Genomic DNA, 27,093 nt, shown 5'->3' with positions numbered 1-27,093 from the left:
GGGTGAAGGGGCGACATGGTCATTCCCAGGGCGTCCGGGTAACTGAGCTGGGTGGGGCAGCGGTCGGGTGCTGTCAGAACGGAAGGGAGGCAGGAAACCGCGAGTGGAGAAAGGGGCCCCCAGATGTCAGCTGGGTGCCGGGAGGCGGCTGGGTGGAGAAGGGTGGGCGGTGGCTTGTGGCCTTTCCCCGCAGAGGCTTGGCCCGTGGCTGCGGCCTGCCGAGCAAAAAAAGGCCAACCGGGTCCCGGAAGGGTCGGGGGTGGGGCCAGGCGAGTCGTAGGGGACCTGCTCCTTTAAGAGACGCTCTCGCTGGGCGTGCCTAGAGGCGGTCACGCGGGAGGGGCGCGCGCGTGCGCTCTAGGCCTCCCGGGCGCCATGCCGGAACCGCACGGGTCTGCCTCCCTGCGGGTGAACGCCGCGTTTGCCGCTCGCTACAGTCGTTACCGCGAGCGTGAGGAGCTGCAGCGGCGTGAGTGAGGGGAGCCTGCGCAGGCCGGGCGGGGGGGCTGGGGGCGCCTCTGGTGAGGGTGGCTGTGAGGAGCTCGTGTGTACCCCACAGTGAAGGATCGCTATGGGGATCCGGACGGCAGCGACTCCAGCTCCGAGTCCGACTCCAGCGACGAGCATGTGGTAAGTAAGCTTCCGCGACCAGGCTCCCCATCTTACCCAGGCGTAGTTGGGGTGCTCCCTAACCCGGCAAGTTTGTCCCGGAGTCTTCAAGTCCTGCCCCCATCCTTTGAATGACAGGCATCCCCCCCAATCCAGGGATCGCAAAATGCACCCTTCTTTCCGGCAGAGACCTCAAGCCTCCCATCCACTGAGCCCCTCACCTGAGTGCCCTGGGATGCCTTACCCTAAGGGGATAGGTCTAGATTTATCCCTTAACACCTTGAGTGACAGCTCCATCCCAGTGGTCGCTAAATCTTCCCACTTTCCTAACTTGGCCTCAAGCCTCCACAGCACCCTTACTCAGATACACAGCAGAGTCAGATCCTAACCCCCTCGGGCCCCATAGGCACATCCCAGGACCTGCACCCTTGAGTAACGAGCAGCATTCTCCTGTAGCTAGGAACTGGCGCATCCTCCCTCCTTCCCACAAGGGTAGAGCACCTTACCTTAATCACGTAGGCCCCTATAGGAACATTAGGGCCCACACCCCAGTCCCTTGAGTTACTAGCAATACACTCCCCATGTCTAGGAGACGCTAAATCCTCACTACTTGACTCCAGACCGCCCACCAATTTGCAGAAGGAATCTTTCCCTAACCCAGTAGAGCCCTAAGGTAGTTCTGAAAGGTTCAGGCATTATGCTGGCCTGCCCCTGTTACCTGGTGGAATCCACTCAGGCAATACCCTGGTCAGCCCAAGGTTCCATGGGAAAGAAGTCTGCACGCAGGTGCAGAGGACCCCTTTAAAAGATAGGCCCCTGCACCTTTCTCTCTCTCTCTCTCTCTCTCTCTCTCTGCCCCTTTACGCTCGCGCTCTCTCTCTCTCCCCCCCTGTTCCTGCTCTCTGTCCCCTCTCTCTGTTTCCCCGCTCTGTCTCTCTATGGCGACCGGCCATGGCAGTCAGCCATTACCCTGTTACTCTTCTTATATGTCTGTCTCAGCAATATTTCTCTTTTCTTCTTTTTAAACAAAAGAATAACAAGTTCCAAGACACCTCCCCCATCCCTTAGGAGACAGACAATGCCCTGCCCTTCCCTGGGGGTCGTCATAACCCCTCTGCTTTATGAACACCTTGTCCTCCATCAGCACAGATTGAACCCACTACCCTGATTAGTGGTCCAACCATTCTGTCCCTAGGAACCACCCTTCCCATTCCTAAAATCCAGAATCTGTCATTGTAGTGCCTCTTAGACCACGTGGGGCACTACTGTCTTCCCACAGCAGCTCTAATGTTGGCTTCATCATGTGTAGCCCGGGCCTTCTGGTGGTCCACCCAAGAGCACTCTAGGGGCACCTGCTCAGTTGCCTACCTCCTTTCCCTGCTCCTCTTCCTTTACCCTATCAAGTTCCTGCCCTCTGGCCACACCTGCCCAGGCCCAGAGCTTCTCTTCATCTGCACGCTTTGTCCCCCCCACACACACACTTAATCCTCAGGGTTGCTGGTCTCTGTTGTATCCTGTCCTCCTCACCAGCCCCTACTCGTACTGTGCCCACCATCTGAAGTCAGCCCCACTCCTTTTCCTGCTCTAGGAATTTGATCCCCAGCAGGAGAGAGACTTTTACAGGACTCTGTCCTTGCTGAAGAAGAAGGACCCCCGAATTTACCAGAAAGATGCTACCTTCTATCAGAGAACAGGTAGGGAGGGGGCTGCTTCTCTACCTTATTATTAATGGAATTGAATTGTTGAATGAATTGTTTCCCATCCTAAGTGAGGTGACAGACACCAGAGTGGTAGGCTATAGCCCATAATCCCATCACTCAGGAGGCAGAGACAGGTGGGTCTCTGTGAGTTTGAGGCCAACCTGGTCTACAGAGGGAGTCCAGGACAGCCAAGGCCACACAAGAGGAACCTTGATTCAAAAAGAAAAAAAGAATGGATGGCAATTGAGAAATGACACATGCAAGGTGACCTCTGGCATCCACAAGAACTGGACATTGTGTTGCCTGCCTTTAATCCCAGTGCTAGGGAAGCAGGAGGCAGGCAGAGCTCTGTGAGTTCCAGGCCAGCCTGGTTTAAAGAGCAAGTTCCAGGACAGGCTCCAAAGTTACACAGATAAGCCTTGTCTCAAAAAACAAAGAAAAAGGAAAGAAAGAAAATCAGCAAAAAAGCCCTCTCTAGCCGGGCGGTGGTGGCTTACAACTTTAATCCCAGCACTCAGGAGGCAGAGGCAGGCAGATCTTTGTGAGTTTGAGACCTGCCTGGTCTACAAGAGCTAGTTTCAGGACAGCCTCCAAAGCTACAGAGAAACCCTGTCTTGAAAAACAAAACAAAACAAAACAAAAAAGAAGCCCTCTCTGTGATTTCTGTGAATTCCTAAGTTTAAAATACCAGGTCAGAAATGCTTTTTTATTTTATTTTTTTGAGATAGCTTCTCATGTGGCCTAGAACTAGCCTCTAATTTACTATGTAGCCAAGAATGTGAACTTCTGATCTCCCTGCCTCCACCCTCCAAAATGCTGGGATTACAAGTGTGTGTCACATAACTGAAACTAAACAAAGAGTCTTGGGCTTGCTAGGCAAACACTGTCAGTTTAGCTATATCTGTACCTAAAGACTTTGATTGCTTGACTGAGGTTTAGTCTAGCCTGGGCTATATTATACTGTGTCCCTGGAAAAATAAAGGGTAGAGTAGGATGATTTACTGTTTTACAGCTCGAAGTAGCTGGCAAGGGTTTAGAATTTAACTTCTGCTCCCATCCTGCCTGTGGGATTCTCTGCCAGCGGAAGAGGGAAGTTGGGGGCAGCAGGTATCTTCTCACTGTCCCACAGCTGAAACTTCGTCTTCTGAGAGTGAGGAGGAGCCAGCAGCCTCAGAGAAGCAGAAGAAAATGCAGCCCATGTACCTGAAGGACTATGAGAGGAAGGTCATCTTAGAGAAAGAAGGGTAAGGCGGCCTCATCCCCACCCGGCAGCCTCCTGCTCTCAAACCACCATGAAGATGTTTCAGGGGGTTTTGGTGGTGGTGGGTTTTTTTGTTTGTTTGTTTTGAGATGGTTTCTCTGTGTAGCCTTGGCTTCCTGGAACTAGTGTTGTAGACCAGGCTGGTCTTAGGCTCACAGAGATCCACCTGCCTCTGCCTCCCGAGTGCTGGGATTAAAAGTGTGCAGCACCACTGCCCGGCTCTTTTTGGCATTCTTAATTTTATTTTCTTAACGTTTTAAAAATTTTATGTGCATTGGTTTTTTGCCTACATGTATACCTGTGTAATGGTGCCAGATCCCCTAGAATTGGAGCTATAAACAGTTGTGAGCTGCCCTGTAGGTGCTGGGAATTGGACCAGGTCCTCTGGAAGAACTGCTAGTATTCTTAACCTTTGAGCCATCTTACCAGCCCCCAGTTTAACATTCTTTTTTTGTTTTGTTTTTTCGAGACAGGGTTTCTCTGTGTAGCTTTGGAGTCTGTCCTGGAACTCTTTAGACCAGGCCGGCTTCGAACTCACAGAGATCCACCTGACTCTGCCTGCCAAGTGCTGGGATTAAAGGCCTGTGCCACCAGCACCTGGCTCCAATTTAACATTCTTAATTTATTTATTTTCCACAGCACATGTAGAAGTTGGAGGATAAGTTTTGGGACTCTGTTTTCCCCTTCCACAATGTGGGTTCCAGTGATCAAACCACAGGTTTGCAGGTTTGGCATTAAGAGCCTTAAACTAAGCTGGGCAGCATTCAGAAGGCAGAGGCAGGTGGATCTTTGAGTTTGAGGCCAGCCTGGTCTCCATAGTGAGTTCCAGGACAGATGGAAAGTCTGGGCTAGCCTCCACTATGTGGTGGCCTGTGTGAAGATTAGCAGGAAATGGTGCTTATTGCCCAGCCTGCCAGCCTGTCTTCAGTCCCTGGGACTCATTTGGTAGAAGGAGAGAACTGACTCCCACATGCACACTGTGGCATGCATACGCATAAACACACCACAAATAAAATTAATTAAAATTTTTACCTTAGGCTAGAGAGATGGGTAAGTAGTTAAGAGTTCTTGCTGCTTTTCAGAATTCGGGTTCCTAACACTCAGGTCCAGCAGATCATGACCATCTGTAACTCCAACTCTAAGGGGATCGTCTGCCTTTGTCCTCCACAGGCACTGCACTTCTATACACAGCCTCACCTAGACACACATATACACCGAGGAAAAAGAATAACATATGTTCAATGTTTTTAAAAGCTGGAGAATTGACCCAGCATGTAAGAGTGCTTGCTGTGTCAGGCAGTGTGACACACGCCTTTAATCCCAGCACTCGGGAGGCAGAGGCAGTCGGATCTCTGTGAGTTCGAGGCCAGCCTGGTCTACAGAGTGAGTTCCAGGACAGCCAGGGCTACACAGAGAAATCCTTTGAGGGGAGGGGGTCCTTGCTATTCTTCTAGAGGACACAAGTTCAATTCCCAGCACCCACATCAGGTGGCTACCATCTGCCTGTAATTCTAACTCCAGAGGATCCAACATGCTCTTCTGGCCTGTACAGGCGTCCACATACATGTGGCATAGAAACACATGCACACACACACACACACACACACACACACACACACCAGTAATATTAAAAAATACGAGGGTCAGGGGCATAGGCCTCAGTAGACTGCTTGTCTTCCATGTGGAAAGCTATTGATTTGTTCCTCAGCACTTTAAAACAAGAAGAGAGGAAAATATTAAAAATTAAAATATTAAAAATATTAAATATTCATTTAAAACTGAAGAGTTCTAGCCAATCTCAGGTGCTCATACCTATAACCCCAGCTTTCAAGAGACAGGAGCAGTTTGAAGTCAGACTAGTTCAGGTAAGAAGGTATGAGCCAGGAGGAACTACATGCTAAAACCCTGTATTCCAGGGTAGGATTGTGGTAGACTAAATGACTCAGTGGGTAGCAACACTTATGGTTAAGGCTGGAGAACTTGGTTCAAGTCCCTAGCACCCATGTTAAATGCTGGGCATGGCCAAGCGTGTGCCTGTTTCCCCAGCTCTGATGGGCAGAGACAGTGATTGCAGGAGCTTTGTGGAACAAGCCTAACTGCAACAGAGAACAGTGAGAGAGGCTGTCTCCAGACACCATAGTGGAGGAGATTTGAGCATGGTTGCTTAGTCCTTCAATCACAGTGCTCTAGAAACAGGGGCCAGTGGATCTCTATCAGTTCTAGGCTGCCCTGGTCTGCATAGTGAGTTCTAGGCAGGGAAGCTACATATGTCCTCTGTGGCTCTATTTTTACTGTTGTTTTTGACACGTCCAGCCTCTATAGCCATGCACAGGCAACTCACATCCATTACACACACACACTCAAATATAAAATATTTCTTTGGGAAAAATAAATACTAAGTAGACATTAATGCCCAGTAAATCCATTGTCAAGTCAGGATATTGTGGGTTGAGCTACTATGCATTGGTACTGCATTCTAAAGTTTCTGCTGTTCTCTGCACAGCAAATACGTTGACGAGGACAACTCTGATGGGGAGACTTTTGACCACAGGCTCAAGGTGGGTAGAACAATGGCCAGCTGAGGGCATGAGGGCTCATAGCTGGCCTGAGACCCACATCGATTCCTCCTCTGCAGGAAACATCCATGAAAAGTTACGTAGAAGAACAGAGGCAGCTGAAGGAAAGGTGAGCTTGGGTTGGGATCGTGGCTATTGGGACAGGATCTGAGGTGGGGACAGAACAGCTGCTGCAGTGCCAGCAGCACACATGCCACAGTGTCACTCTGAGTGTCTCAGAGCTCGGGGCTGAAGTCTATTCCGTGGCGTGTGTAGCTTCCGAGCTTTCGTGGAAGACAGCAGTGATGAGGACAGTGCTGCGGAAGGTGGCTCTGGGCTGCTGCGGAAACACACCAAGAGTGGGGAAGAAAAGGTTAGTGCCTGGGACCTGCTGGGATGCCTGCACTGGAGATGGGTCAGCTGGACTCCTGAGGAACTCGCTGCTGTCCTTCCACAGGCCCAGGAGGAAGTAGACTATCTTGAATGGCTAAAAGGACAAAAGGAGATTCACAGCTCTGAGTCCTTGAAAGAACTGGTAAGTCCTTAGATGTAGTTCCCAGGGCCGAATTGCCTGTTCCAGCTTTGTCTCACCTTCCACTTCCAGATACCCCAGGGCACTTGAGGGACTGGGGTGTGGCTCAGAGGGAGAGCATCATCCCAAAATCCTCCAGTTAGCAGCTGGTCATAGTTCAGGGGTATACACAAGACCCTGGGTTCCATCCCCAGTACCAAAAACAAACAAAGGCATATTCTTTGTGTTTTGGGTTTTTTTTTAAAGATTTTATTTATTTATTATGTATCCAACATTCTGCTTCCATGTATATCTGCACACCAGAAGAGGGCTCCATATCTCATTACAGATGGTTGTGAGCCACCATGTGGTTGCTGGGAATTGAACTCAGGACCTCTGGAAGAGCAGTCAGTGCTCTTAACCTCTGAGCGATCTCTCCATCCCCCAAAGGCATATTCTTTGAAGATAAACGTGAACAATTTCTGGGCTTCAGTGGTTAGATTGAGGCTAATACAGGCCAGGTGTGGTTGCTGACATCTGTAATCTCAGTGCTCAACAGGCTAAGAAAGGGTTGCAGTTTGTGCAAAATCAGCCTGGGCTTCACAGCAAGACCTGGTGCTAATCTTTGACGTCCATCACAGGCCATTTGCAGGTCCCTCACCATGGGCCTCAGCTTGTGTCACCCTTTCTCCCCATAGACACACCTCAAGGAATACTGGAACAGCCCAGAACTGGATGAGGGGGAACAATTCCTGAGGGATTATATTCTCAACAAACGATATGAAGAGGAGGAAGAGGAGGAGGACATGGAGGAGGAGGGGTGAGTAGCCAGCTGCTCCCCAGGCTGTGCCTCAGTTATTCTCCAGCACCCAGGCCCACAATAGCAGGCACTATGAGCTTGCATTTGGTTTGTTTTGTTCTTTGTTGTTGGTTTTTCAAGACAGGGTTTCTCTGTAGCTTTGGAACCTGCCCTGGAACTCGCTCTGGAGACCAGGCTGGACTTGAACTCACAGAGATCCTCCTGCCTCTGCCTCCCGAGTGCTGGGACTAAAGGCGTGTGCCACCATGGCCCGGCTGTTTTTGTTTTTCAAGAGAGGGTTTCTCTGTGTAGCCCTGGCTGTCCTGGAACTCCTAGACCAGGCTGACTTCAAACTCAGAGATCCACCTGTCTCTGTCACCTGAGTGCTGGGATTACAGGCGTGCCCCATCACCACCTGGCTCTTTTTCTGTTTGTTTGCAGGGATGGGGCAGAGCACTTGTGGGAGTCATTTCCCTCCTCCTCCCCATGTGGACGCGTTGAATGGAACTCTAAGGGTCTAAGGCGTGTTGGCCAGCACTTGCTGAGCCATCTCACTAGCCATGTTGTAGAGTTCTTGTGGGGATAAAAGGAGTTGTTTGACAGGGTTCTTCAGTGTTCCTGAGCCTTACTCCATCATGTCCTTCAGGGTTCCAGGCCCCACAGTCCAGCTGGCAGTGGATGACTCCTCAGATGAAGGGGAGCTATTCCTGAGGAAGCAGGAAGACTTTGAACACAAGTACAACTTCCGCTTCGAGGAGCCTGACTCAGCCTCAGTGTGTGCCCAGACCTGGGTTAGGGACGCCATGGCTGTCCGGGGTCTAGCCCTTCAACCCCATACCTCATATCTCTGAGATCCCTCTGGGCTTCTCTCCTGCCTACAGGTCAAGACATACCCACGTAGCATTGCATCGTCTGTGCGCCGGAAGGATGAACGCAGGAAGGAGAAGAGGGAAGAGACGAGGGAGCGGAAAAAGAGGGTGAGTGTGCCAGTGACCCCCAGCCCTCAGAACCAAGGCACAGACACGGAAAATTTCAGGCACTCACCTTTAATCTCAACAGTCAGGAGGCAGAGGCAGGAGAATCTCTTGAGTTCTAGGCTATGCTAAGCTACAAGGACCTTATGTCAAAAAAAGGGGGGGGGGTGCTGGAGAGATGGCTCAGAGGTAAGAGCACTGACTGCTCTTCCAGAGGTCCTGAGTTCAATTCCCAGCAACAACATGGTGGCTCACAACCATCTGCAATGAGATCTGGTGCCCTCTTCTGGTGTCCAGGTATACATACAGGCAGAACACTATACATAATACATAAAATAAATCTTTTAAAAAAATAATAGTAAAACTAAGCTGACATGGTGGTATGTACCTGTATTACCAGTACTGGAAGGCAGAGGCAGGTCACCACAACCTCAGTGCCAGCCTGGTCTGCAGAGGCTGTCTCGTAGACAAACAAAATACAAATGGCCACACAGTGGCTAGAGCTCTTGCCTAGTGTCCAAATTACTGGCTTTCATCTAAGCACTGAAGGGATCCCTGAAGGAAGCAGACATAGCAGACAAGGCCTATATTCTCAGAGCTCAGGAATATTTGCTTATTTGCAAGGCTCTACCTCTTAGAAATGCTGAGCTTCTTTCCCCCACAGGAGAAGGCCAAGAAGCAGGAGGAGCTGAAACAGTTGAAGAACCTAAAGAGGAAGGAGATTCTGGCTAAGCTGGAGAAGCTGCGGCAGGTTACTGGCAATGAGACACTGGGCCTCGAGGAGCAGGACCTGGAGGGTGATTTTGACCCTGCCCAGCACGATCAGCTCATGCAGGTATGCCTGCTCAGAAACTTGTCTGTGGGACCAGAGGTTACCTCCTGGCTGTGTGGCCTCAGAGAAATGACTTGACCTCTCTGAACCTTTTCCTTGCCTATAACGTGAGGCTTATTGAAGCATACCTTGGGCTCAGGAAAGGATGGATGGGAGGAATTGATCTGAAAGGACAGAAGGGTGAAGGGTAAGTGCTCAGGAAGGGTGGGTTAATGTAGAGCTGCACTGGGATACATAGTGGGCTGGGTCAGCATTTGGCTACTTACTAAGACCTGGATGGAGTGAGGAGAGCATGTGAAGGAATAGGGTGTGGCTCAGTGGTAGAACCCCTGCCTACAATTCCCCAGTGAGGGGTTAGGGTGTGACTATGGTAGGGCAACTCCCTAGCTTTGGGTTCCAGCCCCAGTACCACAGAAGTGAGGGTTAAAAAAAAAAATACCCAAGCTAATGACTAACCCAGATTAGCACACAGCACAGTGGAGCCAGTTGTTTTCCTAATGACTGGGGCTGGGAGTCTGCAACTCAGTCACCACCTCTGTCAGGAGAGCGTTCCTGACAGATGTCACTAGATACAGAAAATGAGTGCAGTTCGCTAAGCCTGGCAGTGTGATTGATGCAAAGAGGACAGTTCACGTTGAGTAATGGCCGTACCAGGGTGTCCACATATCTGAGCTAGCCTCCATCTCTCCACCTCCTGCCTCTGCTTTTCAGGTACCAGGTTATAGGTGTGTGCTTGAATCTTGAATTTGTTCACTGTAAATGTGTTTTAACATTTACGTGTTGGGGGTGTCATGTGTTCCATGGCATCTCTAGTGTGGGTTCCATCGATCATACTAAAGTGCTTCTATCTGCCGAGCCATCTCACCAGTTTTTGAGTTTTTGTTCCTGTGTATTTTTGGTGACATAGGGATAGAACTATTGAACCTTGCATAAGTACTACAACTGAGCCTAGCCCTTCAGCTCATTTTCTGAGCCATTAACATTTGTTATATTGAGAGAACATCATGCTTTGTAAACAGGTACTGAGAGATCTGTAAGAAAAGGTTTGGAGCCAAGTGGTGTTAGCGCACGCCTTTAATTCCAGCACTTGGGAGGGAGAGGTAGGCAGATCTCTGTGAGTTCAAGGCCAGCCTGGTGTACACAGTAAGTTCCAGGACAGCCAGGGCTGTCCCAGAGAAACCAGAGAAACCGTCTCAATGGTGAAGAAAAAAAAAGTTTTGGCACTGTGACATGCCCCAAAGAGGCCACTAGCCAAGCCTAGGAAGTCATGGAAGGAGACTGAAGGGTGCATTGGTAAGCTTGGTAAAAACAGTTGGGGAGCACTGTGGAGATACCTGCTTTTTTTAAAAAAATAGTTATTTGTGTTATGTATTTATTGTTCTGCCTGCATGCATGCGTGGAGGCCAGAAGAGGGCACCAGATTTCATTATAGATTGTTGTGAGCCACCATGTGGTTTGGGGGCAATTGAATTCAGGACCTTCAGAAGGGTAGCCAGTGCTCTTAATTACAGAGCCCCCTCTCCAGCTCCCGAGGTGTCTGCTTTCTTATTCTTTTAGGAGCTTCTTGGGTCCTAGCTTTGGTTTCTCAATAGAGAAGAAGAGCAGTTGCTGTTGCTCATGGTGGCTGTAAGAATCACAGCAAGAAGCTGCTCGGGGTTGAGCATATAGAAGTTGTTTAATAAATACACAGAAAAACCTAGAGATGGCTCAGGGGTTAAGAGCACTGGCTGGTCTTCCAGAGGACCCAGGTTCAATTCCTATCACCCACGTTACCCATCACTGTATCGCCACAGTTACAGCTGTCTGGAACTCCAGTCCAGGGAATCTGATGCTCTCTTCTGACCTCCAGGAGTACCAGGCATGCATGTGGGGTAGGCATACATTCAGGCAAAACACCCCCACATAGAGTAAAAACTAAAGACTAAAATGCTTTCCTTTGCCATGCCCCCAGTAGATGGCAGAGCTTCTCCAGTGCCCTTCTTGGAATTCAGGGTGCCTAGTCCTAGCCTCTTTGTCATCAAGAGCCTGCACTATGCCTGACTCATCCTTACAGACTCGGGGATTAGGGTAGTGAGGATATGTGGCCTTCGCCTCCCTGGACTAGGATTGCAGCTGTGGTCCCAGATGTGGATTAGAGTGTTAGGAATGGTGCTAGAGCTTTGTGTGTGCTGGGACAGCACCCTGCCACCTGAGCCCCAGCCTCATTCTGTAGCCCAGGCTAGCCTGCTACTTATCCCCCTGGCTCAGCCTCCGTGGTGTTAAGTATAGGTGTATACCATATCCAATGTAGATAGGATCTTAGAGGAGACTTCCTCTCTGCCCATTACCAATGATGACAGCTCAATTGAGTCCTGACTAATGAGTAGGTCATAGGTGATGGGGCACAGATGATAGATAATAGCAGGGCCTGCATCCTGTAGAGCTAGAACACAGTGATGTGGTGTAAAATGCAACCTAGACAGCAGGCAACAATGTGGAGGCCCTTTCAAGGAGCTAGGTCTTGGGAGGCTCAGGAGCCACACAAAGTTGAGCATGTTGGCTTGGGTTTATAATCCCATCACTTAGGAATCTGAGGCAGAAGGATCACTAGCCTGGGCTAAAAGACTGTCTCAGTAAAAGCAAAAAACTGCCATTCACATACCTGTAATCCCTGTACTCAGGAGGTTGGGGCAAATGTATCATATAACAGCACACAAGGCTAGCTTCTACTGCATAGTGAGTTAGAGGCTAGCCTGGCCTACATGAAAGCCTGTCTCATAAAAGCAAACAGTAGGATGGAGAGTCATGCTGGTGTTCGCATGGGACAGCTGAGCTCCTGTAAGCCTGCAGGTACTGTTGCCCTTAGACCTGGCCTTCCCTTACAGAAATGCCTTGGAGATGGCTTCTATGGCACTGCGGAGGAAGAGAAGCCACACTTTGAGGAAGAGGAAGGGCTCGAAGGTGCTTGTCCTTACAAAGCTGGGGGCCCAGGGCTCTGGTGTGTAGCCCACATGCTGTCCTCACTTTGTCTGCCTTCTGTAACCAGATGACTGGAACTGGGACACATGGAGCGGACCTAAGCAAGATGGAGCCTGGAGCCAGCAGGAGCCGCACTGTGAGGACCCCGACTTTAACGTGAGTGCCACTGGTCTGAGCTCCAAGTAGGGTACAGTTGGCAGAGCAGAGCCACCATGAACAAAGCCCTGTGCTCTATCTCAGCATCAAAGGAGATGGAGCTCAAGGCTTGGCTACCTAGCATGTTTGAGGACAGCAAGGGCTGTGGGACCTTAAGAACACTGGTCTGGGTCTGGAGCCTGCAGAAGGCGTTTAGCACTAGCCTGACCTGACCAGCACTTCCTGATAGATGGACGCAGACTATGACCCCAGCCAACCTCAGAAGAAGCTTCGTGAGGCGCCCTCCTCAGGGAAGAAGAAGCGCAAGTCTCCCTTTGCAGCTGCAGTGGGACAGCAGAAGCCCATGTTTGACCCTGGTGAGGCACAAGGCATGATGGGCAGCGTGGAAGCATAGCTCATGGGTCCTTGAACACACAATACCCTGGCTATATCTCCTGTGCAGAGGACAAGACCTTTGAGGAGTACCTGGATGAGTACTACCGGCTGGACTATGAGGATATCATCGACGACCTGCCCTGTCGATTCAAATACCGTACTGTGGTGCCCTGTGACTTCGGGCTCAGCACCGAGGAGGTTAGGACCAGGACAGGCAGGGAAAGTAGAGGCGCCCAGAGAATGGGAGGAGGTGAATATTCTCTGGAGAGGCTAGAAGGCCTGGATTTTAACTAGGAAGAGTTGAAATGGTGCTCATGTAGGCTGGCACCAGAGAGGCTGAGGTGGGTAGGGCATTACTGTGAATTACAAGCTAGCCTGAGCTATACGGTCACTTCCAAAAAAAGAGCCCAGCATGGTGGTACAAGCAAGAGAATCAGGAAATCCAAGGCTAGTTTGGGCTACACAAGAACAAACCTGCCTCAAAAACAGGGGAAACTGAGGCTCAAAGGTAAACCCCGGGACAACAGTAGATACCTTCTTTCCCATGCAGATCCTTGCAGCTGATGACAAGGAACTGAACCGTTGGTGTTCCCTGAAGAAGACCTGCATGTACAGGTGACAGCAGGGAGGGGGATGGGGATGGGGATGGGGGAAACTGTTTGGACAGCTTCTGGAACACCTCTGACATACAGGTCAGAGCAGGAAGAGATGCAGGAGAAGCGGGCATACAGCCAGAAGGCCCAGAACTTGTGGAAGAAGAGGCAGATCTTCAAATCTCTGTGCGGGGAAGAGTAAGCACTGGGCCCTGGGGAGGATGGCATTGGCCCAGCTAGCTGACACCCAGCTGTGTCATCTTTAGGCCAGTCACGGTCCCTCTCAGTAAGGTGAATTTATGGTTCAGACTTCAAAGATTAACGTGCATGAAACACTCAGAATAAGGGTCGAGGGACCTGGACATGGTGGCACACACATGTATTCCAAGCACTAGGGAGACAGAGGCAGGGTTTATGAGTTTGAAACCAGCCCGGACTGCACAGCAACAGTTTGTCATGGGGTGAAGATTGTGCTTATTTTGTTTAAGACTGGGCCTGTGTAGTCCTGGCTGACTTGGAGCTCCCTACATAATCCAGGATGGCCTCAAACTCACAGAGCTTTCCATCTGTCTCACAAGAGCTGGCAATGAAGGTGTACACTACCACACCTGGTGACACTGTTTAGCATGATTGAAGGCGAGTTTCATCCAAAGCCTGATCAGATAATCTTAGAAGTCCCTTACAGGCTTGTCGGCTGTTACAAGGGTGACTGTCATTCCTTCCCACTGTAACTGCACTCAAGTTACAAGGAGCTGACTGACATAAGTGGGTTCAGCTGGCCCAGCTAATTTGTAGCTGTCATACCAGTTATCTCAGGAAGCTGAGGCCATCGGGTTTCATAGTGAGACTGTATCTTAACAAAATGGGCTGGGGCAGGGTGCTTACTGACATGTATAAAGCCCTGGGCTCTATTCCAACACTGTATAAACCAGATGAATCTGAGTTCAAGGCCAGTGTGGTCTACAGTGAGCTCAGGGACAGCAGAGCTATATTAGTGAGACTGTTTCAATACCTCACCCCTAAAAAACAGGCAGGCTCAGGAGTTAAAGTGCATTCTTGGGTACACAGAGTTTGAGGCTAACTTGGGCTACACAAGACCCTCCTCAAACAAAGAAAAAAAGGGGGGTAGAGGTTCCATTGCCTGTTGTGAACAGCAAGCTGACCTGAACTTTGACTTTTTCTCCTGTAGGATGGAAATGCCCACAGAAGCCACAGGGAAGTCACAGGGCAAGGCCAGCCCACAGGCACAGCTTCCTGTGCCAAATGGAGCCTGTGGGAAGAGGCCTCAGTCTGAGACCCATGTGGCCAAGGAAGAAGAGTTGGCACACACATCCTACCCAGAGAAGCCAACTTCCCAGAGGCAGAAGAGCAAGAAGGCCAGGCTGCTGGGTCCCACGGTGACACTTGGAGGTCACAAGTTCAGCCGACAGAGATTGCAGGCATTTGGTCTCAACCCCAAAAGGCTGCACTTCCGCCAGTTGGGTCGCCAAAGGAGGAAACAGCAGAGCAACCCTTGAGGGCCACAGGGAGCCAGGCTACCTCCACAACCAAGCTGTTGCCTGTGTGATCTGCCTGCAGGCAAGAATGCTGGCTGTCTGCTCAGTGTAGCAACAGGCTGTCGGAGCTGTGCATAAGACAGCCTGAAAAGTCAAACAACTTCAGCGTGTTCAAGTCTGTCTTTATCAGCCTCCACCCAGCAGCAGTCAGTTCTCCCAGGATAGGGGCTTTAGGACCTTGGGACCAGTGAGTACAATGATCCAGTGCAGGCTACAGAACTTGAATCAGGCCCTGAGTAAGTGCCCTGGAGCCCACTCTCCATCCCTGGCTCCTGAGGGGAAGTGGGGGCAGCTAAAGGGCACAGCCCCAAGCTGGGGGCCTAGCCAGGTCTGGCTGTATTGGGGAGGATGGGGGACATGAGGACAGGGATCCAGCACTGCCATTGGAGTTCCAGATCCCATACCTGACACGACATAAATAAAAAAATAAATAGTCTGGCATCTTTCCCCATCCCTTCCCACTATAAAAACACAAAGTCCTCAGAGCTGGGCCGTTTTGACTTCAGGAGGCGTCCTGAGCAAGGCAGCCGCAGTGCAGGCTGGGAGAGCTGGGTGCAGAGGGCGTCCAGGCTGTGGTCCTGAGCGTGGCCCTCAGCCACAGTGAACATGGGGTATCGCTCCGTGACTGAGGAGGAGCTGAGGATCTGCAGAAGGATGGGGAGAGAGAGGTCTCAGTTCAGGGTACTCCAGAATCAGCTGCAGTTGGACAATGCACAACTAACTGTCCAGCCTGTGAACAGCTAGCTGCTCTGGAACTTGAGAGGAGAGAGGAGAGATAGCCCTCCCAGCAGTGGCCCAAGCTTTTCAGGCACCCTTCATTTTGCTCTCTTCTGGGTTGAGCTTCCTGGTGGTGGACAAAATAATCTTGACTGAAGTCCACCTTGATGTCCCCTTCCATTGTCAAGCATGGGTAGCGTGTTACTGTCCCAGGAATGTGGGTGGGACACAGTGTCTGTCTAGCACATGGTAGGCAGGGACTCAACCACTAAGACATACCCCCATGATCATAGCTTACCCTCATCAGCTCCGAGCAGAGAGTCTCAAACTCCTTCCTGTTCCCAGCGTAGAACCCTATAGTACAGCTGGGGTCCATCTTGGCAAAGGCCATCTTGCGGGGCGAGGTGCAGTGAAAGGACTAGGCAGATAAGAGAGGTTTGAGGCACCCCAATTTTGTGCCTATGCCTGCAGCTCCCACCCCAAAGCCACCAGCTCACCTCAAGGGGAAAGTCAGCCTGGCTGACATCCACTGTGGGCTGGCAGTAGTGGGGATCCAAGTAGAGCAGGAAATCATCTGTGGGGGGTTGGGGGCAGCTGTAACTGGGGAGGGTAAGAAGGCAGAGGGCTGTGACCCAGGAAGGGATGGGGCTTACCCTGGTAGCCAATGAAGTACAGTGAGTGCCGGGGCTTGCCCCCCATGATACCCAGGCAGAGTTCTGACCGAAGGAGCTCCTGTAGAGGGGAAAGCTGGCATCAGATAGGTCAGCAAACTGAGCAGGTCTGGGAGTCTATGAAGCCAGGGAACCCAGTGAGCAGCCATCATGCTAACCCTCCCAGCCTGATGGCACTGACATTCTAGAGCAGTAACTTAGCTGTCAGGTGTGGAGACTTTATAGAAATGGCTACATATCTTTTTAATTTAATTTTTTTGTTTTTCTGATAGGGTCTCACTATGTAGTCATCGCTATCCTGGAACTCACTGTGTAGACGACGCTGGCCTCAAACTCAAAACATCTACCTGCCTCTGCCTCCTAAGTGCTGGGATTAAAGGAAGAGCCCACCTATGTGTGCATCTGTGTGGGGTCTGTGCACCTGAGTGCAGTGTGTGAAAAGGAGGGTATCAGATCCCTGGAGCTTTATAGGTAGTTGTGAGCAACTCATGTGTGCTATGAATTAAACTCTTGTCCTTTCCAAGAGGAGTGTTCCCTTCTATCCACTGAGCATCTCTAACCTTTCTAACGCTGCAACCCTCTAACACAGCTCCTCATGTTGGGTGACCCCAACCATAACATTATTTTCATTGCTACTTCCTAACTAATTTTGTTATGTAAATATCCGTGTTTTCCCATGGTCTTAAGTGACCCTGTGACAACCCCCAAATGGGTCAAGACTCACAGGTTGGTAACTACTGCTCTAAAAAAAACACATTTTACCTTATTTTTTCCAAGATAGTGGAAAACTATCTGAGTGAAAACATGCCAGGGGCTTTCCCCTGAGCCTGTCATGCTGTCTGTCCCCTTTCCCTGAGACACTTCTCTAGCTTCTCATCTGACTTCTAGAAGGCCAAGGAGGGGCTTTCCTCTGGCTCCACTGGAACCTGCCTTTGAAGTCCAGATTGAAGTGCCAAACTCCCCCACCCCCCAGACAGGGTTTCTCTCTGTGTAACAGTCCTGGCTATCCTGCAACTCACTCTGTAGACCAGGCTGGCCTCAAACTCAGAGAGATCTGCCTGCCTCTGCCTCTGGGTGTGATTAAAGCGTGCATCACCACCACCCCTGGCTTCAGGTCTGTTTTTAATAAGACTGTGGATTTAAGTGCTGGGGATTAAACTCAAGTGTGAGTGTGCAACCTGGCACAGAGCTCCACCTTGTACTCCTTCCCCAGTCTTCCAGAACATTCCAGCTTGTTCTCAAATAGAGTGTCCACTCTACTCAACATTCTCTGAGTTTTGGCTCATTTCACTGTGACTGAACCCCAGTCCCCAGGACAGTGAATGGACCTGTTGCAGCTGTGTCACTAGTGGGTAGTGCCCAGTATGAGGACCTGGGTTCAATCCCCAGAACCTATGTCAATAAGCAAGGTAGCATGTGACTATAATTGTCTCATAAAACAAGGTGGGTGGGGCTGGGGAGATGACTCAAATGATAAGAACATTTGCTGACCAAACACAAGGACATGAGTTCAAAACAGTACCTATATAAAAAGCTGGGCATGGCCACACATGCCTGTAGCCCAGTACTATACTGGGGGGCAGAAATGGGGTGTCACTGTGGACTGCTGGCTGCCATCCTAGCTCCAAGGCTAGAGACTCTGTGAGAGACTTTGTCACAAAAGAATAAAGCAGAGTGACAGAATAGGTACCCCGAGTCTTCTCTCACCTTTGCATGTGCATATACACAGTGTGTGCACCACATACACTTATACAGGCACAGAGAACATGTGACCACACGCACACGCACGCACTATGCACACACAGGTCGGAAGAATGACACCCATGGTTGACTCCTGACTGTTAAGTGTGGAGGGCCCAGGCAGAGGTGCCACACCAGGAGGTGCTTACCTTCACACAGGGCACATACACAGGGTTTAGGGTCTCACCACCCAGTCGCACAGGCACCAGGATGACCACAGATTTCCACTCTGCTGTGGGATCTGGCCAGGACACCAGACGTGCCACGTCTGCCTTGTACACTGTGGGGACAGGGCAGCAGATGACCTTTCTACACTTCTTGCCCTAGAAGTGCGTCATCACACCTGCAACTCTTGGTAAACCATGCTGTCCTCCTCATCAGCAAAGAATGTCTTCCTACTACATTCCTAGTCCTGGACAATCCTGGGGCCTCCAGGCATTAATAAAAAGGGTGAGTGAAGACCTAAGGAGCTGGTGTGTCCCAGAGTGGCCTAGAAGTCTATGTAGCCATGACAACTGTGAGGCCTGATGATCCTGCCTCTACCTCTGCAGATATGTGCCACCAACCGGGCTTACACAATGTTCATTGCGAATGACACCCAAGGCTTTATGCATGCCAGGGAATTACTCTACCAGCTGAGCCATAATCCAGTAAGCGGGGATTCTGAGCATACCTCATTTTAAACTGTTGCTTGTGGTGCTGGTGATCCATTTCAGACCTTTGTGTCAGTGTACACTCTTTGCCAGTAAATTACACCCCCAGCCCTTTGTGTGTGGGTGGATAAGTACATATTTATGTGCATATGGGTATACATGGCTGTGCATGGACTCTTGAGGTGAGAGGGCAATCTTGAATATTGTCCTTTATCCATACTCCAGCTTGGTTTTTGAGAGAGGGTCTCTCGCTGGCCTGAGGCCTAGGACATAGGCTAGGCTAGCTGGCAGAGAGCCCCAGGGATTGCCTCATCTGAACCTGCTACCATGCCTAGGAACTCAGTTCTTCAGTTCTTTGCAAATAACTAAGCTACCTCCTCACCCCCACACAAAAGCACCCCCCTTTTTGTTTTTGTTTGTTTGCTTTTTAGAGACAGGGTTTCCTGTGTAACAGCCCTGGCTCTCCTAGAACTTGCTCTGTAAACCATACTGGCCACGAACTCCCAGAGATCCACTTGCCTAAAAGAATGTAGGATGCACCACTGCCCACTGCTCTTTTTTTTTTTTTTTTTTTTTTTTTGAGACAGGGTCTGGCTTTGTAGCTCTGCCTGTCCTGAAACTCATGATGTAGACCTGTAGACCAGGCTGGCCAACAACTCACACAGATCTGCCTGCTTTTGCCTCAAACATTAGGATTAAAGGCGAGCCATAACTCCCAGCCCAAAAGCTCCCTTTAACTGCAATCCTCTACACACAGGAGAATCTGGAGATCCAGTTATTCTCATAGCTCTTACATAATGGCTTTGAGGCCAGCCTGAGCTACAAGAGACCCTACCTCAACAAAGCTGACCTGGAAGAAAGCATAGGTAACATTTGGTCATTCTGCTGTGATCACTTTTTTTATTTATTTGTATGTATTTTCTCCTTCAACCACAGGGATTCAGCAATCTAATCCATTTCATCAGGTTCAGCAGCAAAAAACAATGCCAAATTAGCCTTTCTCTGTCTGGCCCTTTAGTCTGTTTGTTTTGTTTTTTGAGACAGGATTTCATTGTATGTAGCTATGGCTGTCCTGGAACTCACTCTGCCGACCAGGCTGGACTCAAACTCAGAGATCCACTTGCCTCTGTCGCTCGAGTGCTGGGATTAAAGGTGTGTGCCACCACCACCCCTTATCTGACCCTTTTGTAAAAATTGCAGGTATTATGTGTCTGTGTGTACCATGACAGGAGTGTGCATGCCACAGCATACAACTGGAGGTTGGAGAAAGTTAGCTGCAGGGTTCAGACTCAGGCTGCCAGGCTTCTGCAGCAAGTGCAGGCCTTCACTCACTGAGCCATCTTGCTGACCCAGTATTTTTTGGATCACTGAGTCACTAAACCCTCTGACACCTGATGAGCCTGAGAAGCCCAGACTTGCCGACACCTGATGCCACCCATGATGACCCAAGTTTGATCTCTGGAACCCACAGGAGAATACCCACTTCCCCACAATGTTATGTGCACCATGACACAGACTTCCCACTCTAAGCACAAAGAAATAAATGTAGTTTGTTGTTTGTTAAAGTGAGGCATGAAGAGGGGTGAAGAGGTCTCCTCTCTTGAAACCCTCATTTTGACTTTCTGGGATCTACAGCAGAGGGAACCCTGACTATACCGCCACAGTTTGTGCCTAGAATCTAGATTCAAGTGTCCTTTCACCCCAGAACTTGTGTCTGCCCCTGAGGAATGGGGACCTCCCTTAGGTAGCACTGGCTCCAGGTAAAAGTCTGCTCCCAGCCTCACCTGTGCAGTCCTGAGAGACGTACACCACCAGGCGGGGGACCTCCGAGCACTTCTCCACAGCTTTCCTGGGGGCAGGAAAGCAGATAGCCTTGAGTCCCTGGTGTCACTAGCAGCCCCATTTGCCCCAAAGCAGATCTTACCTGAGGATGTGTGCCACCACAGAGGGCCCGTACCAGTCTCCTGCCTTCTTGCCAGAGCTCTGCCCAAGCTCCACTAGCCGATGTAGCCCAAAGGGGGCCTGGGGATGGTCAGCAAACCAGGACACAATCCGCCGGTGCCATCGGTCCTGCTCCATCTCCAGTGTACCCTGGGTCCATCGTGGGGGCACATGACGACCAGGCCCCCGATAACGGCTGGGAGAGGCTGGCCCTGGCATCTCAGGGGGAGCCAGTCCTGTGCCCTCCACCCACCTCCAGTCTACAGAAGAGATAAATTTGTAGTTAAAACCTGTAGGGTGTTTGGGGGACAACTTCCCTACTTCCTCTTATTTGACAGATAATTCTAATACTCGTGTGAATTCCAAATTGATTCTACCATGGTGAAACACATAAAACTTGTTTTTTAAATAAAAATTTACTTTTAGCCTATGTGCAAGAGTGTTTTGCCTCCAAGTATTTAAGAGCTTTGTGAATGCCTGGTACTCAGTGAAACCAGAAGAGGGTGTCAGATCCCAGAAACTGCAGCTACCTACGGGTGTGAGGTATCACACTGGTACTGGGAATCAAACCTGAGTCCTCTGCAAGAGCACCAAATGATCTTAACAGCTGAGCCATATCTCTAATTCCTAATTATTTATCTATTTTGGTTTTTCAAAACAGGGTTTCTCTCTACTGTAGCCTTGGCTGTCCTGGAACTCACTCTGTAGACCAGACATCTCAAATTCCCACAGATTCACCTGCCTCTCCCTCCCGAGTTCTGGGGTTAAGGCATGGTGGCTCATTCCTCAATTATTTATCTAGTTTTTTTGAGACAGATTCTCATGTAGCCCAGGGAACTAACCTTGCACTTCTGTCCCCAGGCACTTGCTCCACGCCTGACTGAAATCTCATTTTACACACACACACTTATTTATCCCTGACAGGCCTGAAACTTACTATGTACCCAGACTAGATAGTATAGCTCAAAACCATGCCTCAACCTCTCGTGTGCTGGGGTTCCAATACACTGTCCAATTTCTCAGTCTGAAAGCAATTTTAAAGTGCTGACCCAGAAGCCTGGCACTATTCCTGCAGTCTGCTCATAAGTGCACACACACACACTCACTCACCTCTAGGCAGAAAATGCAGGAGCAGGCCCTGGGCCAGCATCATCTGACCACTTCGTAACATACATCCCCAGCCACAGTCTGAGGTCAGGCTGCCTCCAGCCAGGGGTGGGAAGTCCCGGCGATATGTGAGCCACAGTCGAGATACAAAGTCTCTTTGAAACCGCTGGATGTCACCTATGAGAGCCAACTAGTCAGCGTGCCAACCAAGAAGAACCCTACAAGACTCCCCAGCCCTGGTCCCAGATTGGACACAGCTCACCCTCTCCCTCAAAATGGTAGCGTCGTCCACAAAGGTGAACACTGGAGATCTTGCTGAAGCTGGTCCGGCTTTTAACTGCCCAACCTGGAGAAGACATGGGACAGCTCCCAGCAACTTAAAGCACTCATGTATCAGCAATGGGCCTTCCATTCCCCAACAGTGAAATGGGCCTGGCAAAATCCATGCCACATCTGTCTAAAACACAGGTGGGACTTAATCACAACTTTATAAGGGTTGGGGAATCAGGGTCATTCTATTCTGTTGATTTCTGTTGTAAAACGTGTTAAGTCCATTTCATTTTTTTGTGTGTGAACCTGTGTATGTGTATGGATAAGTGCCACACCTTGGGTCTGGAAGGTAGATAATTTGCAGGAGTCCGTTCTCCCCTCCCACCACTATTCTGGTGGGTCCACCAGAATAGACATGAAGTCCTCAGGTGTGGTGCCAGTGCCTTTAACCACTGATGCATCTCACTGGCCCTTTTCTGATTTTTTTTTTTAAGGTGCATTGGAGTTTTGCCTGCATGAAAGTCTGTGTCAGGGTGTTGGATCTCTGGGACTGGAGTTACAGACAGTTGTGAGCTGCCATATGGGTGCTGGGAACTGAACCCGGTCATATGGAAGAGCAGCCAGTGCTCTTAACCTGTGAACCATCTCTCCAGCCACCATTTACAACTTTTTAGAGGCAGAGTCTCATGGGGAGTTCAAGTCAGCCTGGAACTCATTATGTAGCCCAGGCTAGCCTCAAACTCTTACCAATCCTCCTGCCTCAGCCTCTCCATTGGGATCACAGGTGTGAACCACACCACCTGCTATCTCTCTGTTCTTATTGCTCCTGTTTTAGGAGGGGAGTAAACAGACCGCAGGAAAACCAAGAAAGCTGGCCAAGGTCAAACAGGAGCAATGGGCGGGGCTTGGAAAGGATTCCCATCCGACCTGTCCCAGGTCCGGGACTGAGCAGGGAGGAAGACCTGCGGTGACTCCCCGGGGTGGGGTCGTTAAGGGTAGGTCTGCTCCGCTCTGACCCCTGACACCCACCTCTGCACCCCTGCTCACCATACTTGACGTTATTCCAGGCTGTCAGGAACTTGGCTTTGAACTTGTCCACCTCGTCAGGCTCGGAGGGGTCGATTCCAGTAGAGCCTAGCGCCGCCCCGCCTGACCCCGAAGGTCCCAGGCTGTTGGGATCCGGGACCCGGGTCTGTCCCCTCGGTCGGCGACCCTCGGGCCGGCGCGCGTCCTCCGGGCTCCCGCTGCGGTACTGCGCCGCGGCAGGCGACACGGAGTTCATGGACGCGCCGGGGAGGAAGGACGCGGGTGTTCCCTGAGCTCGGGGGGACTGCGAGGGCCCGAGCGCAGCCCCGCGGCCAGAGCAGCGCTACTCGGTACGCGGTGCCGGGCTCCCGGGCCCGGCGGCGGCCCCTGCGGGAACCCGGGTTTCTATAACGAGCGCCATCTTGGCGGCCCAAAGCACCCGGATACGAGTGGGCGTGGTCATACAGCAAGCCACGCCCTGCACTTGCCCACCTCCCTTCGATTCACCGCACCCACCTTATCTCACCGCGCAGGCGCGAGCGAGTCCCTGCCGGCCCTTATCTGAGCCCGGGAAGGCATGCTCATTGCCCGTTGCCCCTTCCCTGCAACGTCCCCTCCTGACGCCTAGGGACTCGTTCTGACCTCAGGCTGCAGACACTGGGCTTTTTGTCGCTCCAGAGCGAGAGCCCCCTCCCGGCTCCTCAAACCCCACTGCAGAGGAGGTCACATCTTCTGGGTGAGACACCTGGTGCTTGCCTTGCCTCTGGAGGGCTGGAATATATATGCGCGGCTTGCTGGAGTCTCCTCTCCTTCTGAGGGTGGCGAGGATCCAATTCAGGTTCTCAGGCTTGGCAACAAGCACCTTGTTCCGCTGAGCCATTGAAGGCCCTTTTCTAGTGTTTTGAAACACTTGGACCTCTCCGGCTTGAGGGGAGCAAGTTCAGTATATTCAAGACATTCATAGGCATGACCAGCCCCAGGTGTCATACCCGGAAGATGTGACCCCAGCTACAGTGAAATTTGAGTGGCCGGGCAGAGAACTCACTGTGTAGGCTAGTCTGGCCTCCAACTCTTGGCCATCCTTCTGACCCAGCCTCCCAAATGCTGGGAGGCTCTTACACTGAGCTTGCTAGGGGTGGAGCTGAGCCGGTAGAGGGCCTGCTTAGCATGCATGGGGCCCTGTGTTCCATTCCCAGAACCCCATTAACTGGGTTTAGTGGTTCACGCCAACAATCCCACCACTCGGGTAGAGACAGGAGCAGACCCTCCTCCTCTTCTACTCAGAGTTTGAGGCCAGTCTCAGATTCAGAGAACAAAAGAGTTTGTGAACTATAGAGTTCATCAACTCAGAACAGACAGCACCCTGGGAATGTGACCCCTATCCTTGTCCCCAGTTCCTGCAAGTCGTGATTCTCTGTGCCTCAGTTTCCTCCTGGGCAAAATGTGGAGTGTCTGTAAGAGTATAAAAGAGAAATCATTTTGGTATTTTGAGATAGGTTCTCATGTAGCCCAGGCTGGCCTTGAACTTACCAGCTTTGTAGCAGAGGATTGCACTGAATTTGCTTATCTATTTAGTTAGTTTATTACACTTATTTGTTTCTGTGTGCAGAAGACAACTTTTTTTTTTTTTTTGAGTCAGAGTTTCTCTGTGTTTTTGCAGGATGTCCTGAAACTCACTCTGTAGACCAGGACTCAGAGATCCGCCTGCCTCTGCCTCCCCATTGCTGGGATTGAAGGCATGCGCATCAATGCCTGGCAACAACTTTCTACAGGGTTTCTCTGTGTTGGAGCCTATCCTGGCACTTGCTCTGGAGACCAGGCTGGCCTCGAACTCACAGAGATCCACCTGCCTCTGCCTCCCGAGCGCTGGGATTGAAGGCGTGCACCACCAACACCTGGTGGCTGGCAACAACTTTCAAAAGTCACTTTTCTCCTTCTAACATGTGAACTTAGGACATCAGTCCTGGCAGCAGACACCTTTACCTGCTACTCTGTGCTGTCTCCACCTCCGAAGTGCTGGGATTACAGGCATACATGGTCATGCCTGGCCCTAACTGATGAGAGTTCAAAGAAAGAAACCAGACCAGGGTGGATGGAGGGCAGAAAATAAGCTGTCTTTTTATATAAAATGGGAGAGGATGCAACCTGGTTTAAAGTCGGATGAGGGGGAGGAGGGGAGGAAGAGAAGTCAGCAGGGAGGGGATGCAAATGAGTGTTGGAGCACTGGTTTAGCCTGCATGGGGCCCTCAGTTCGATCCCTGCTAAAGAGAAAAGAAAGGTCCTGGGAATCTTTGTTGAGGTGGGTATGTCAGTACCTTGATTGTGTCAGCATTTCCCTAACATGAAATCATATCAGATTGCCACCTAAGATATGTAAGGAAGGCTGGAGATGTGGCTTAGTTGTGAGTGCCTACCTAATATGCACAAAGGGTGGGTTCAATCCATAGCACCATATAAACCGTGTTTATCAGGTGTTAAGGCCGAGAGATGAGTCAGCCTGGCCAATGAAGGCGACTTCTCAATATCAGCACATCAGACCACCCAGGTACTGGGAGGATCTATCAGGCTCTCCTCAATGCTGAATAAACCAGTCTGCTGTTTGGCTTCACTAGACTCCTGGTGTCTATACCATACCTTCTCACGCCTTCCCCCGAGGGAGCCGTTAGGACCCAGCAACAAGTAGGCATTTGGATGCATTTGATTCCAGCACTCAGAGTCAGAGGCAGATGGGTTGCTGTGAGTTTCAATACTAGCCTGGTCTACATAGGAAGTTCCATACTAGCCAGAATACATGGTGAGACCCTGTATCAAACAAACAAGCCAGGCAGTGGTTGCATATACCTATAATCCCACCTCTCTGGAGGCAGAGGCAGGAGGATCTCTGTTACAGACTATTTATTTAACTATACAAAGATGCATTGCATCTATTTAACTATGTAAAGGTGTGTTGCATTTGTTTAATTGTGTAAAGATGTGTTGCTGTTTTACCTTGCCTACCTAAGGCACCTGACTGGACTAATAAAAAGCTGGATGGCCAGGCTGGAGAGATGGCTCAGATGTTAAGAGTACTGCTCTTCCAAAGGTCCTGAGTTCAATTCCCAGCAACCATGGTGGCTCACAACCATCTGTAATGAGATCTTGTGCCCTTTTCTGGCCTGCAGGGATACATGCAGACAGAAAACTGTGTACATAATAAATAAATAAACCTTTAAAAGAAAAAGCTGGATGGCCAATAGTGAGGAAGAAGGTATAGGCAGGACTTCCAGGCAGGGAGAATAAATAGTAGGAGGAGTTTAAGAAAGGGAGGGAAAAAAAGAGAGAGAAAGAAAAAGATGCCAGGGAGACACCAGGGGCCAGACAGACACGGAAGAAGCAGGAAAGTAGGACATACAGAATGAAAGAAAGGTAAAAAGCCCCAGGCAAAACATAATGAATAGAAACAGGTTAAATTAGGTTAAAAGAGTCAGTGGAACAAACCTAAGCTAAGACCAAGCTGTCATAATTAATAAGTCTCCATGTCTTTGTTTGGGAGCTGGTTGGCAGCCCAAAGAAAATGCCAACTATATATAGGTCTCTGTGAGTTCGAAGCCAGTGTGGTCTACAGAGTGAGTCCAAGGACAGCCAAAGTTATACAGGGAAACCCTGTTTTAAGAAACAAACAAATACAAGAAAAACAAAACCCAACAACAAAAACAATGAACAATCAGAATGGGTGCAACAGGGGGCACTGGCTCTTCCTGCTAAGACTGATGACCCAATTTCACCCCCAGGACCTACATGGTAGGAGAGAACCAACTCCCAAAAGTTGTCCTCTGCCCCTACAAAGGAATGCTGTAGTATGATAGTAGACACACACACACACACACACACACACACACACACACACACACACACACGTGAAAAGAGAGGACTTTATTACATTTCTGCAGGAGGCTACATTCCCAGCCCTCTTCCTCATTTTATAATGGCATTAATTCAGCTGGGTGTGGTGGCTCAAGCCTGCCATTCTAGCATTCAGGAGGCTGACACAAGGGGACTGCTGTGAATTGAAAACTAGCCTTGTGACTTCGAAACTAGCCTGGGCTTCAC

At 50.3% G+C, this 27,093-nt stretch overlaps 2 protein-coding genes across 6 annotated transcripts; one reads left to right on the top strand and one right to left on the bottom strand.

Annotated features, from left to right (window-relative positions):
- The first annotated feature begins 317 nt into the window (after positions 1-317).
- Positions 318-15,315, top strand: Kri1 (KRI1 homolog). 3 transcript variants are annotated; one of them, XM_027411509.2, is made up of 19 exons: positions 319-469; positions 560-630; positions 2,198-2,303; positions 3,439-3,553; positions 6,074-6,128; positions 6,206-6,255; positions 6,402-6,498; positions 6,583-6,660; positions 7,335-7,456; positions 8,082-8,208; positions 8,317-8,412; positions 9,074-9,244; positions 12,106-12,181; positions 12,267-12,355; positions 12,585-12,711; positions 12,798-12,928; positions 13,281-13,345; positions 13,423-13,521; positions 14,513-15,315. In XM_027411509.2, exons 1-19 carry the CDS (start codon positions 376-378, stop codon positions 14,838-14,840), a joined length of 2,097 nt encoding a protein of 698 aa, XP_027267310.1. In that variant the 5' UTR covers positions 319-375; the 3' UTR covers positions 14,841-15,315. The 3 variants fall into 3 exon arrangements, with proteins under 3 accessions (XP_027267311.1, XP_027267310.1, XP_027267309.1); XM_027411508.2 differs by having other exon boundaries at positions 3,391-3,553; XM_027411510.2 differs by lacking the exons at positions 12,585-12,711; positions 12,798-12,928 and having other exon boundaries at positions 318-469; positions 3,391-3,553.
- On the bottom strand, positions 14,985-23,451 carry Atg4d (autophagy related 4D cysteine peptidase). Of its 3 annotated transcripts, none has more exons than XM_027411511.2 (10): positions 23,008-23,451; positions 21,971-22,054; positions 21,712-21,885; positions 20,585-20,861; positions 20,445-20,509; positions 18,157-18,287; positions 16,250-16,328; positions 16,094-16,170; positions 15,895-16,014; positions 14,985-15,523 (listed from the first exon to the last, which is right to left on the bottom strand). In XM_027411511.2, the coding sequence occupies exons 1-10, from the start codon at positions 23,258-23,260 to the stop codon at positions 15,341-15,343; spliced, it is 1,443 nt and encodes a 480-aa protein (XP_027267312.1). In that variant the 5' UTR covers positions 23,261-23,451; the 3' UTR covers positions 14,985-15,340. The 3 variants fall into 3 exon arrangements, with proteins under 3 accessions (XP_027267312.1, XP_027267314.1, XP_027267313.1); XM_027411513.2 differs by having other exon boundaries at positions 15,895-15,987; XM_027411512.2 differs by having other exon boundaries at positions 23,026-23,450.
- Positions 23,452-27,093: the final 3,642 nt, after the last annotated feature.

The sequence above is a fragment of the Cricetulus griseus genome, chromosome 4, assembly GCF_003668045.3.
Source record: "Cricetulus griseus strain 17A/GY chromosome 4, alternate assembly CriGri-PICRH-1.0, whole genome shotgun sequence".
In the NCBI taxonomy this organism is placed as follows: Eukaryota; Metazoa; Chordata; class Mammalia; order Rodentia; family Cricetidae; genus Cricetulus; species Cricetulus griseus.
The sequence above is the reverse complement of the archived record's forward strand: the minus strand, read 5'-3'. Positions and strand labels throughout refer to the sequence as shown.

Excerpts from the sequence above, each read along its gene's own strand:
- Kri1 (XM_027411508.2), top strand. The coding sequence starts at position 376 with ATGCCGGAACCGCACGGGTCTGCCTCCCTGCGGGTGAACGCCGCGTTT. Across the intron at positions 8,209-8,316 it reads AGGAGCCTGACTCAGCCTCA|GTCAAGACATACCCACGTAG; the intron begins GTGTGTGCCCAG and ends TCCTGCCTACAG. Across the intron at positions 8,413-9,073 it reads CGAGGGAGCGGAAAAAGAGG|GAGAAGGCCAAGAAGCAGGA; the intron begins GTGAGTGTGCCA and ends TTTCCCCCACAG.
- Atg4d (XM_027411511.2), bottom strand. The coding sequence starts at position 23,260 with ATGAACTCCGTGTCGCCTGCCGCGGCGCAGTACCGCAGCGGGAGCCCG. Across the intron at positions 21,886-21,970 it reads CTACCATTTTGAGGGAGAGG|GTGACATCCAGCGGTTTCAA; the intron begins GTGAGCTGTGTC and ends TGGCTCTCATAG. Across the intron at positions 16,329-18,156 it reads TGTATGTGCCCTGTGTGAAG|GAGCTCCTTCGGTCAGAACT; the intron begins GTAAGCACCTCC and ends TCCCCTCTACAG.